This window comes from Cebus imitator, unplaced genomic scaffold, assembly GCF_001604975.1.
Source record: "Cebus imitator isolate Cc_AM_T3 unplaced genomic scaffold, Cebus_imitator-1.0 Scaffold88, whole genome shotgun sequence".
In the NCBI taxonomy this organism is placed as follows: Eukaryota; Metazoa; Chordata; class Mammalia; order Primates; family Cebidae; genus Cebus; species Cebus imitator.
Window position 1 is genome coordinate 6,082,126 of NW_016107403.1, and position 13,465 is coordinate 6,095,590.

Consider the following 13,465-nt stretch of genomic DNA (forward strand, 5'->3'; position numbering starts at 1 on the left):
TGTAATCCCAGCTACTCAGGAGGCTGAGGCAGGAGAATTGCCTGAACCCGGGAGACGGAGGTTGCGGTGAGCCGAGATCGCGCCATTGCACTCCAGCCTGGGCAACAAGAGCGAGACTCCAAAAAAAAAAAAAAAAAAAAGTAAAACATGAAACAAATCTAAGAATCCACTGTCCTTTCATTTTCACTATATGGAAAAATTAAACTATAGAAAAGTAAGTTTTCCTCATTTGATATTTTATGCTGATTACTAAATAATTTCTACTAAATACTAAATATATATAACAAGTGCTAGTCTCATTCAAAATATAATTCATTAATTTTATAACCTGGAAGAATACAAAAAAATTCAAATGTAAAACTCTAAAATGTGCCTACATGTGACAAAATTAATATGTGGTATTACAAGTCAGTATTACCTCTGTGGGGCAGGAAAGCAGTAGTAATTAAAGAAGGGCAGCAAGAAGAAGACTTCTAAGGCCCTGGTAATGTTCTACTTGTTGACCTAAGGGGCAAGTGACATGGGAGGGTGATAATTCTATCCTGATGACAATTCACTGAGATGTACCCTTATGATATCAGCACTCTGCTGTAGATATATTATAGTTCATCTAAAAATGTTTACTTCAAGTAAAGTTTTTTCTTTATTTTTTTTTTCTCAGAGTGTCACTTTGTTGCCCAGGCTGGAGTACAGTGGTGCCATCTCCACTCACTGCAACCTCCGCCTCCTGGGTTCAAGCGATTCTCCTGCCTCAGCCTCCCAAGTAGCTGGGATTACATGTGCCCATCACCACACCTGGCTAATGTTTGTATTTTTAATACAGATGGGGTTTCACCATGTTGGCCAGGCTGGTCTCAAACTCCTGGCCTCAAGTGATCCGCCCACGTTGACCCCGAAAAGTGCTGCGATTACAGGCGTGAGCCACTGCCCCTGGCCAGAAAAATTTTTAAAGTGTCCATTTGAACACTTTCATTAGCTGCAAACTGTGCTTCAAAGATATCAGTTTTACTTTGTGAATGACTTGAAATATCCTATTCTGTAACATTTTGAACATACCAATCCAATTCCTTCAACAATCATCACAGAAAAATCAGTTAAAAGCAAAATGTCAAATTAAAATAATAATTTTATTTAATTTGGTCAATAACAAAATGTCACTTTTTATAAATGCAAGTTGTTCTGACAAACGTCAGAGATGGTCTTTGAGTAGTTTCCTAGAGGTGGTTACATATGACAAACATTTGTGAGTCAGTCAGATGAATTTAGTAGTTCAAACTCTAGCTGCTAAAGGAGTGAATTAACTTTCTTAAAAGAAACAAGTCAACTGTACGCACATGTACCCAACATTTTCAGTTTTATATTCAATCATGTCTAATAATAAATACTCTTTGAATAAATGAAAGAATTGGCCAGGCTCAGAGGCTCATGCCTGTAATTTTAGTGTTTTGAGAGACCAAGGTGGCAAGGTAGGAGAACCCTGTGGGGCTGAGTCTGAGACCTGCCTGGGTGACAGAGTGAGACCCCTTCTCTTAAAAAAAAAAACAAAAAACAACAACAACAAAAAACTTATGGGCAAACTTCAGTGTAGAAAGGGGTAATAAAGAAGAGCCAAAAAAAAAAAAATCTGAGACAGGGTCTCACTCTGTCGCCCAGGCTGGAGTACACTGGCGCGATCTCAGCTCATTGCAACATCCGCCTCCCAGGTTTAAGCAAAGTAGCTGAGTATACAGGAATCCACCACCACACCTAGCTAATTTTTGTATTTTCAGTTGAGATGAGGTTTTGCCACGTTGCCCAGGCTGGTCTCAAACTCCTAACCTCAAGTGATCCGCCCGTCTCAGCCTCCCAAAGTGCTGGGATTACAAGCGTGAGCCATTGCGCCTGGTCTCTACAATTTTTTTTTTTTTTTAATTAGCCAAGCACAGTGGTGCATTCCTCTAGTTTTAGCTACCTAGAAGGCTTGAGGCAGGGGGCTCTCTTGAGTCCAGGAGTCTGAGGCTATAGTGAGCTATGACTGCACCACTATACTCCAACCTTGGCAATAGCAAGAGCCTATCTCTTAAAAAAATGTAAAAAGAATAATTACTTGCTTTTAAAAACAATAGTGACAAACTCTTAAAATCCTCTTTAGAACAAAATAGAGCATAAACTAAGACCTTATCAAACCACCATACAATACAGTAGCAAAAATAAAAATAGGTTTTACCCAAAATACCATATATCACCTGACAAGTTAAAACAACTCTAAACATTTACTAATGAAGAACAGGAATTGTTTAAGACAGAACAGCAATTTTCAGGTAAAAAAACAATCAGTCAAATGACTCACATGAGACTACGGGTGCTAGGTCTTCAGCCAGGTATTTTTTGTTTGATTTGTTTTCATTTCTAACATTTCCAGATTAACTTTGTTCAGGTGTGAAAGACTGAGTTCCAGGATAGACCATACGCATTATGTAAGCTAATTCTAACTAATGCTCTACAAATAGCCAAGTAAAACCTAAAAATGAAGTAAGCAACAACTCTTTCCTCACACACCAGAGGACACCAGGACATTCCAGGACTGAAGAGAGAGAGCAATAATAAGCATCATTGTCACATTTCCATCTGGCAACTAAACCTTACTAGCCCTAATCAGCTTTTACCAAAAAAAAAAAAAAAAAAAAAAAAAAAACCCTGTGCCTTTTAAATGTGACACTGCCTTATGGTTTTTTTTTTTGTTTGCTTGTTTTTTGGTTTTTTTTGGAGACAGAATCTCATTCTGTCATCCGGGCTGGAGTGCAGGGGTGCGATAGCTCACTGCAACCTCCGCCTAGTAGGTTCAAGCAATTCTCCTGCCTCAGCCTCCCAAGTAGCTGGGACTACAGGCACATGCCACTGTGCCTGGCTAATTTTTGTATTTTCAGTTGAGACAGGGTTTTGCCACGTTGGCCAGGCTGGTCTTGAATTCCTGGCCTCAAGTGATCTGCCCGCCTCAGTCCCCCACAGTGCCGGGATTACAGGCGTGAGCAATCGCACCCCATCCTGCCTTTCCGAATTTACAATAAAACTATAGAGCACACATAGCGAATTAATGTTCTTTCTGAAAGTAGACTGAAGACCAAGAAGTATCAGTTAAGACAAACATACAATCTGTTTCTTAAATGTCTTTTCTATTTCTGAAAAACCTGCCCTGAAGGAGAAGGCTTAGGAACACTGCTGCAGATAGCATGTTAAACGAACATTCAGTGCTTGAGTTTTAAAATTCTTCACTATGTTTTTTACTAAGGACATCTTCTATGGCTTATATAATGCTTTTCTGCATCTGCCATTTAATAAATAGTACATATTCTCCTTATACGTATTATTAGAATTCTGTATAATTCACATATAGACCAAGATGAAATCTGGTAAACTTTTTGAATTATGAGAATAAGAGAAAAACAAACTTTTCTCCTTATCTCAACCTGATCTTGGAATAAATGCAACTGATTAGAAGTCTCATACCTATAACGTCAACAGAATGCATCTCCTAGTGATCCAACAAAGCTACTGAGGACCACGACCTCACATCTGTAATTCAAAAGACATGGGTCTCCATCAAATAAATTTTATATCTAGAGTATAATGTGTTGATTCCTTGTATGTGTAATAAACTCCAAGTATGCTATAATTAACAAATAATTAACCATGTACTAGTCAAAAACTTCACTGAAAAAGTATTCCAATCATGAAAATCTATACATCTAAGTCATGTCAGTTTATGTCTCTCTAAAATGTAACTGATTAAAAAATAAGAAAAACACATATAATTATTCTGTGGCTTTTTCTCAGGCTGTGTTAACCAACAAATAATAATTTGAAGAGACAATGCAAATATAGTACTTAAATTCAGGATTAATTTTTTAACTAAATATTTTAAAATACACATTAATCAACATTACCTTTATGTCATTCTGAATTTTCAGCTAATGTAAATATTTGATTGTTTAAGAGACAGGGTCTCACTATGACACCTAGGCTGAAGGGCAGTACCTATTCACTGACTCAATTGTCAGGCACTACAGTCTCAAACTCCTGAACTGGGGCTGGGTGCAGTGGCTCATGCCTGTAATCCCAGCTGAGGCAGTTCAATCACTTGAGCCCAGGAGCTGGAGACCAGCCTGAGCAATATGACAAAACCATGTCTCTACAATAAACATACAAAAAATTAGCCAGGTGTGGTGGCACATGCCTATAGTCCCAGCTACTTGGGAGGCTGAGCTGGAAGGATCACCTGAGTCTGCAAGGTCGAAGTTGCGGTGAGCTGTAATTGGGCCACTGCACTCTAACATGAGTAACAGCCTGTCTCAAAAACAAAAAACAAAAAACAAAACTCCTGAGCTCAAGTGATCCTCCCACCTCAGCCTTCCAAGGAACCACCATGCTCAGCTTAAATATGTATTTTAAAATCAATTTCCACATATAAGCATTTTATACATTTATAAATAGATAAATCAGACCTCGTGTCTAAAAGAAAGAACTGTATTTATGGCCAGGCGCGTTGGCTCATGCCTGTAATCCCAGCACTTTGGGAGGCTGAGGTGGGTAGATCACTTGAAGTCAGGAGTTCAAGACCACCCTGGCTAACAGAGCAAAACCTCATCTCTACTAAACAAAAAAACTAGCGAGGCATGGTGGCAGGTGCCTGTAATCTCAGCTACTCGAGAGGCTGAGGCAAGAGAATCGCTTGAACCCAGGAGGTAGAGGTTGTAGTGAGGCAAGATCGCCCCACTGCACTCCAGCCTGGGCAATAGAGTGAGACTCCATCTCAAAAAAAAAAAAAAAGTCTATGCATGTGAACCAGGACTGAAAGGGAACAAGTTAAAATAGTAGATTATGTGACTAGGCTTTTAGGTGACTTTATCCCCTTTTTCAATTACCATTAATAAATTACTTAAATAAAATATTTATATGAGTTTCAAGGTAAACATTTACTACCGATTTATAGACTTAATTTTCCCAATGTTGGAATGGTATATATAGAACCATGGGCATCAGTGGAGCTAGTGGATATTTTAAATCAGAATTTAGAGTTGGTTTTTAAGTATATGCACCTTCTCAAGTCTTGAAGATTAAAGTTGGACTCAAACTCCCTTGAAAGTAAGAAAGTTTGCAGCTGGGGAAAACTATGCAGACCAAATATCTGCAGATTAAAATTCTCTCTGATAGGAAAGTCCTTTCTAATGAATGAATTTAAAGATATACATCCAAATGCTTTTTGTGCTCCAGAGTATCTTAAATACTTACCTTCATCTGCCCTATTAATTTCATGTTCGGGAAGCCTGGAGCTGCTGGGTCTGGAAGGTGAACCCACAGATGGCTGCAATGAAGGAAGTTCATCAACATCTCTCAAATTAGCGAGCATATCTTGCAGTTTTGACCTATTGGGCCCTAGCCAAAAAAGGGGGGGTGGGGGAAGACAAAAAAGAGAAAAGAGAATTATCTAACTACATCAAAATAGCATCATAAGCCTTATTTTCCATTGTAAATATTTACCTTTAAAAATATTCTACTAGATTAATAAGAATTATTTTCAAGTTTTCAAATTATTGTAAAAGTTTATTTCTTGAAAAGAATTATACTTTACATATTTTTAAATAAAGTAAATGGGATAACATCACTATTTACATTTAAAAAAATGTGTATCCAGTTAGACCATTAAAAATAACATTCTTTAATCAAATTACTGTATATTGCTCTAAATGTAGCCAGATATAGACTGTGAGCCTACTGTACACTGAATTAAACAATAACATCCCTGTTTGTTTGTTTGTTTAAATTAACTTGCATTAATTGCCTTACATCCTCAAGCTATGGTACCCGAGGTAAAGTCTCATGCCCTACCCATTACTTACCTGAACTTTGATTCTTCATTCTCCCACATCCCTGTTTTGACTGTTTTATATAGGATAGAGGCTGAAACAGATCTTCAGTAGTTTTTCCTGTTATAAGTTTAATTAAGAATGGGAAAATCTTACCCATAGTCTGTTACGGTTTTTTCCTATACCAGCAAAGAATACAACTATTTTTAAGCAATTTTAACTAATGCCTAGAAATGTATTTCAAGATAGTATGATTGGAGTACATGATTTGACTGGAAATATCTCTACTAGACCACATTGAAAAGACTCAAACTTTTCAAATGAGTACTAGTTCAATTAAAAAAAAACTTTATAGTGGTTTATAAGTCAGTGCTTTATATACCAATTTAAAGCATGGCTTCGGTTCTATTTTTATCCTAAGTTTTTACTTGTTCCAAGACTGCTATTTTATCAAGATAACATGAACAGAAGACATTAAACAAAATGTGCTGAAATGTGTACTACCTCTCTTCAGTGAAAGATGTTAAAATCACTCCCTTACAGTGTCATTTTTCTTCACCATACTAAAAAAATCACGTGCTAGATGTCTGAACACAAATCCCCCGATTTAAGAAATCCAGTTGCTTCTATTAGTAGGAATATTGTTCCAGTCAAATGGTGCAGTTTCAGTTAAGTGCTAAATTCCAACTACAGCAATGCCCTGATATTTGACAAGAACTGAATAATCAATGGAAAAGTAGATGGATTGTGCATAAGTCCTGGCTACCTTTCCATCTGAAAGATCTTTTATATTTCAAGACATTCATTTTTGTAGCATAATGGCCTAAAGAAATATATCAACATTAAGTTAATCTGGAAACTATTTATCACATAAGATATCCAAATTTTCCTCAAAATTTCAGTTTAACTGGTTTTTTGTCATGACTCTCAAAAGCCATGACAAATCATTTCCCTATGCTTTTTAAGATTAAATTGTCTATCAGTAAGTATATTTGGCTAAAAGGTACAAAATGTGCTTGTGTTTTAATATTAATCTTTCTCATTGATTTATCTATACTGACTGAGATAGCATTAAACATCATCATCTCTCAGGATGTAATGACTGATATTATGTAACATCAATAACAGACACTGGCTTTTTATCAAATCAAGCTAAACACTGGTAAATTCTAAGATATTTTAAATAAAGGCTTAAATGCTTTTAAGTAATGTTTTAAGTTTAAAAGAATGTCCTAACAGGAATGACTTGTCTTTAATAAGCTTTAGCATCACTACAGACAGAGAAAAAAATATATATCTTTCCAGTCTTTTGCAACTTTAAAATACATTTCTCGCTAAGTTAGATTTTAATCTCACTTTATACTACCTTAATATCTCAAAGAATTAAATTCTTATTGCCATAAAAGTGAGGCCCAGGTTCATATCGTCAACGAGGATAGAAACACAAGGAGGTAGTTTAGCCTTGCCCCTCTCAGAAGACTGTTTTAGATTGTTTTCCGGAATGATTTGCAAGCTTTTGTGTTTCCATTTTACATTCTTAACTAGATTCATTGCTAAACAATTTGCATAATGAAATAATTAAACATATATGATTCACAGGGCTAGAAATTTCCTTTTGGCTTTTGTTTTTGATGTGGCACATATTTTATTGAAAAGGAAAACAAGTAATTGGTAATAATGTTATAAATGAAACTGGCCCAAAATGTTCAAAAAGAAAATAAATATTTTTTAAAGTTGTATGTTTGACTCTGTGCCCTGTATAGCATATAGTGGTATGAGCAAATGAAATGCATGTTATGAACACATAGAATATTCAGGGGTAGAAATTAACTTTCTTTCTGTCACCAATGTCTAAAATTGTAAGCAATAATTTTGGTGGATTGCCAGAGGGTCACACGAAATGAATTATAAATTGTCACTGAAAAAAAAAAAATCACTGTTATAATTAAGCACAGGTACTTTTAAAAAACCAAATTATCACTGTGTTTGAATACATAGCCCAACACTCTCATGAGGCTCTGGATTTATTATTGGGATACAGTATATATGATTCTATAAGTACATGTGGGTTGTTTTAAGTTCATCATCAAATAGCTTATCGTTTAATTTCAACCCCTGAGAGTAGGTGAAAAGGAAAGAGGTCAGGAGCAGAAATGAAAAAGAGTAAGTAGTTTTAGGAAAACATTGAAAAAAAAAAATGGGGATGTAAAGAGGCAAGATTTGTGATTTACAGATACAATGTTTTCCACTTACTCTTCACCCCCTTTTTCCCCTTTCTCTCCTTTTTGTATTGTTCCTTGAGTTTGGTAATTACTCCCTGGTCCACATTCCAGGCTTCAGGCATGAGACACTGGTCTTCCTTTTCTAAACAGAGTAAAACAAATGAAACAGCCTTATTCAATAAAATATTGAACACTCTGAGTCAATATGTCTGAATGACATAACCATTTTCTTTATAGTGTCACTAACTTAAAAAAAGTCACTGTTTATTCATTAGATATATAAGTCACACAAAAAAATATAATGACTAAGAAGAAATGATCAGTGCAATTTCCTAGAATAAAAAGTTTCTCTTAAAAGAGACATACACATAGACACACACACCTGGAAGATTTTAGTGATTTTTAGTAAATTAAGCCCAAACACTTTACAATCAAGAACTTCTTGGCCGGGTGCAGTGGCTCATGCTTGTAATCCCAGAACTTTAGAAGGCTGACACAGGTGGGTCACATGACGTCAGAATTTCGAGACCAGCCTGACCAACATGGTAAAACCCCGTTTCTACTAAAAAAAAAAAAAAAAATTAGCCAGGCACGGTAGGTAGCTCATGCCTGTAATCCCAGCTACTTGGGAGACTGAGGCAGGAGAACTGTCTGAACCTGGGAGGCGGAGGTTGCAGTGAGCCGAGATTGCACCATTGCACTCCAGCCTGGGCAACAAGAGTGAAACTCTGTCTCAAAACAAACAAACAAACAAAACTTCTCATTTTCAGAATTCCACTAGGACTAACTCACAAAAAAATTTGTATTAATTTATGCAATGAGAGAAAATTATTACTTAGAAATTGCACAAAACAAACGCCAGTGATCTTTTAAAGAATTATATTTTTAGCATATGTTCATCAATAAATGCTAATATTTTACAGGCTTAATACACAGCATTTGTTAAAATTTATTAATCAATCTTCATTTAAAATTTACAATTTAAATGATGTGTTAGTTTATAAATTCTTAAAACAGGAAACTGAGCTGCTAATGGTAAAGAAATGCAATAATCAATTGTCACTATTTCAAGAGAAGAAAATTTTAAAAATGTTATGGATTTATATTTACTATAAAACAATCTAAATACTATATAATGCTATCTAAATGTTAACTCAGAATGCTAGCTTGAAACCAAGACTGATATATTCAACTGCTCACTCTACATTTCCATTAGAAAGTCTAACAGGTACCTCAAACCAAACATCCAACCCCTCTCCCGATCCAGTCTGTTCCATCTAAAGAGTCCCCCACCTTATCTGATGACAACTCCATACATGTACTTGCTCAGAGCAAAACCCATTCTTTCTCACCCCACATTAAGTATATCAGGAAAAACTGTTTTTTCTACCTTCACAAATATTCAAAATCTGGCTTCTCAGCACATATATTACTTCTCTGACCACTATGATCTCTTGCTAGGATTACTACAATAATTGTTCTCCCTCCCCTAAGCCTATTATCAACACTTGTTTCCCTATGTAGTCTATTCTCAATGCAGCAGCCAGAGTGATGGTTTAAAATAAAAGATATTGTCACCTTTCTTGTTCAAATTCCTCCCATGGCTCCCCGTCTCACCACTGGTCTACATGGCCCAACATGATCTGGTCATTTCTTACTATATTCTCCCTAGAATCACCCTGCTCCAGCCACCCTGGCTCACTTAAATTTCTCAGGCATGCCAGGGATGCTATTTTAGGGCATTTGCTCTGGATTTCTTCTTTCTGAATACTTCTTCCCCAGATACCATATGGCCAATTTCTTCATCACGTCTTTTACTCAGTTGTAACCTTCTCAATGGGGCCTACTATGGCCACTATATTTTATGGGTTTTTAATTTAAAATTTTATTTTTGAGGCAGAATCTCATTCTATCAAAGCAGCTGGAGTGCACTGCCACAGTCTCAACTCACTGCAGCTTTGATCTCCTGGGCTCAGGCAATCCTCCTATCTCAGCCCCCCAAGTAGCTGGAACTACTACAGGTATGTACCACCATGCCTGGCTAATTGTTTAAAAAATTTTTTTATAAAGATGAGGTCTCACTATGTTGCCCAGGCTGGTCTCAAACTCCTGGCCTCAAGCAATTCTCCCATCTCAGCCTCCCAAAGTGCTGGGATTACAGGAATGAGCCACACACCCAGCTAACCACTCTATTTTAAATTGTAACTTGTCCTCTCCACCCCACACTGACCCCAGCTCTCCTCATCTCCCTTACTCTATACTTTTTCTACTTTCCATAGCATTTATCACCTTCTGACATACTATATTCTCTTAGCTGAATGTAAGCACCAGAAGAATAAGGATCTTCACCTAGAAAACCCAGCAAATAGAAAGCACTTGATCAATATTTGTTGAATGAATGATGGGAATAAATCGAAATGAATCATATTAAACAGAAATCTGTTTTTACTAACTTAAGTTTCAATCCAGTTTAGAAAACTGTTTACTGGGCCTCTGAATATAATACTATTAAGAATAATTTTAGGCTAGGCACAGTGGCTCATGCCTGTAATCCCAGCACTTTGGGAGGCTGAGGCAGGTGGATCGCCTGAGGTCAGGAGTTAGAGACCAGCCTGACCAACATGGAGAAACCCTGTCTCTACTAAAAAAAACAAAAAAAAATCAGCCAGGCATGGTGGCACATGCCTGTAATCCCAGCTACTCTGGAGGCTGAAGCAGGAGAATCACTTGAACCCAGGAGGCAGAGGCTGTGGTGAGCCAAGATCACACCACTGCACTCCAGCCTGGGCAACAGAGCAAGACTCTATCTCAAAAAAATAAAATAAAAAAAGGGCATAATTTTAAACAATATTTTTAGATACTTAACTATAACCTATCAATAGTAGAAACATTCTTTATTTTCCCGGAAAGACATAACAATTAAAGATGTTAATTTTCATCAGTTGGGTCTTAATAATAAATTAAACTGGATGGCTTTTGGGTACCCAGAACGTCTTCAGGTTTTTGAAGTTAAAATGTAGCTTTACAATCTTATTAGACTCATAAAAACAATAGGAATCATGGAAGATGTATGGTAAAATATTTTTTTGCTAGAATCTAACCAGATTCTGAACCTAAGCATATTATCCTTTTTTTTTTTGGGGGGGGGGTGGGGGTAGTACATAAGAGAGATGGAGAGAATCCTTAAAATGGCTTAAATGTTCACTCAATTAGAGAAGATTTGCAATCTAGTTTTGTTAATATGTTAAAAGAGAACCCTTTGAATCTGAATTATAAAATCCTAAAACATATAGGTCAAAATACTGGTAAAGAAACCTCCAATAAATGGAAATATTCCATTTACTCATACTCATTAACAGAACTATCCAGTACACTACTAAAGAATGAGACAACTCAGTTGTGAGAAGAGTCACTCATGTGATTCACATAATAGACTAGGTAAAATGTACACACATGTATCATATAATTTTATACGGAGCTATGACTCATACATTAAAGTAAAGGCAGTTACACAAGGAACAGTACAGCTGTCCTTGGAGAAAAACCAATCTCTGGTGCCCTTGCAATATGATTCATAGTGAAAAGGACCAACTGTATCTATGCAAACGTGTGATTCCTCAGAGAAAGACCCCAGTGCAGCACAGTAGATGTAGCTATGTTGGTGGACTTGTTGCCTAACATGAGTAACTTGATACACAAGCTCAGTAGGAAGTAAGACAGAATAGAGGCCTGTTTCACTTTAACTTCCCCTTGGTTTCTGGACTTGTTTTCTTGAAAGAAAAGCCAGTCACTAAATAGTCATTGTATTCTTCAATGACTACTTATCTTAGATAACTCTTCAAGTATTTACCATAAAAAAAGGAAAAGAAGTGGCACTGGTACTATGACAGACTCCCTGAAGGTAAGATCTTAGAGAGTTAAAGGCAAATTTACATGATTTAAGGAAAAGTAAAGGCAGATGAATTTATTGTGTGCTATGGTTATACTATTGTCAATATTATCACTGCACCAGAAAATGCCTTTTTTTTTTTTTTGAGACGGAGTCTTGCTCTGTCACCCAGGCTGGAGTGCAGTGGCATAATCTCGGCTCACTGCAACCTCTGCCTCCTGGGTTCAAGGGATTCTCCTGTCTCAGCCTCCACAGTAGCTGGGATTACAGGCGCCTGCCACCATGCCTGGCTGATTTTTGAAGACAGGGGTTTGCCATGTTGGCCAGGCTGGTCTCGAACTCCTGACCTCAAGTGATCTAGCTGGGATTATAGGCGCCTGCCACCACGCCTGGCTGATTTTTGAAGACAGGGGTTTGCCATGTTGACCAGACTGGTCTCGAACTCCTGACCTCAAGTGATCTGCCCACCCTCGGCCTCCCAGAGTGCTGGGATTACAGGTATGAGCCACTGCACCTGGCCCAGAAGGCTATTTTTTAATGATTCTGGGGCAAATGAATCTACCAACCGTCCTAGAAAGTAATTTGCAACTGAGTCCAAAAGGCAAGAAATCAGCTGGACTTAGAAGTATAATCAGTTTCTTCCTCTCAAAGGAAGCTCCAATATAAAAGCAAAATAATACACTACAGGTGACTATCCCTCGAAATACCTAGGACTAGAAGTATTTTGGATTTCAAACCATTTTGGATTTTGTAATATTTGTATCATATTGGTTCAGCACCCTCCAAACCAAAAATCTAAAATCCAAAATGCTCCCATGCATTATTTATTTATTTATTTATTTATTTTTAAGACGGGGTTTCACCATGTTGGTCAGGCTGGTCTTGAACTCCCGACCTCAGGTAATCTGCCCGCCTTGGCCTCCAAAGTGCTTGGATTACAGGTGTGAGCCACCACGTCCAGCCATATTTTCTTTAAGTATCATCAGTGCTCAAAAAGTTTCAGAATTTGGAGCATTTCAGATTTCGATTTTCACATCAGGGATAGACAGTCAACCCACAGTAACTTAACACCACAACAAGAAAAGTCATTAAAAGTTTCAACTAATGGGCCAGGCCCGGTGGCTCACACCTGTAATCCCAGTGCTTTGGGAGGCTGAGAAGGGGGGATCATTTGAGGTCAGGAGTTCAAGACCAGCCTGACCAACATGGTGAAATCCCATCTCTTCTAAAATACAAAAATTAGCCAGGTGTTGTGCCAGGTACCTGTAATCCCAGCTACTCAGGAGGCTGAGGCAGGAGAATTGCTTGAACATAGGAGGCGGAGGTTGCAGTGAGCCAAGATTGCACCACTGCGCTCCAGCCTGAGCGACAGAGTAAGACTCTGTCTCAAAAAAAAAATTAGATTCGGCCAGGTGCGGTTGCTCACATGGTCAAGAGATCGAGACCATCTGGCCAACACGGTGAAATCCTGTCTCTACTAAAAATATAAATATTAGCCAGGCGCGGTGACA

At 37.5% G+C, this 13,465-nt stretch overlaps 1 protein-coding gene across 2 annotated transcripts in view; it reads right to left on the reverse strand.

The window, feature by feature from the left end:
• The window catches only part of STRN (striatin), a 124,767-nt gene that overhangs the window by 35,169 nt on the left and 76,133 nt on the right, over positions 1-13,465 (reverse strand). The window contains exons 8-10 of one of the 2 annotated variants that reach the window (XM_017534885.2): positions 8,097-8,207; positions 5,877-5,963; positions 5,269-5,412 (exon numbers count right to left, since the gene is read on the reverse strand). In XM_017534885.2, coding sequence (XP_017390374.1) covers positions 5,269-5,412; positions 5,877-5,963; positions 8,097-8,207 — 342 coding nt within the window. The remainder of the gene's footprint in view (positions 1-5,268; positions 5,413-5,876; positions 5,964-8,096; positions 8,208-13,465) is intronic. The other variant, XM_017534886.2, reaches the window with a different exon arrangement.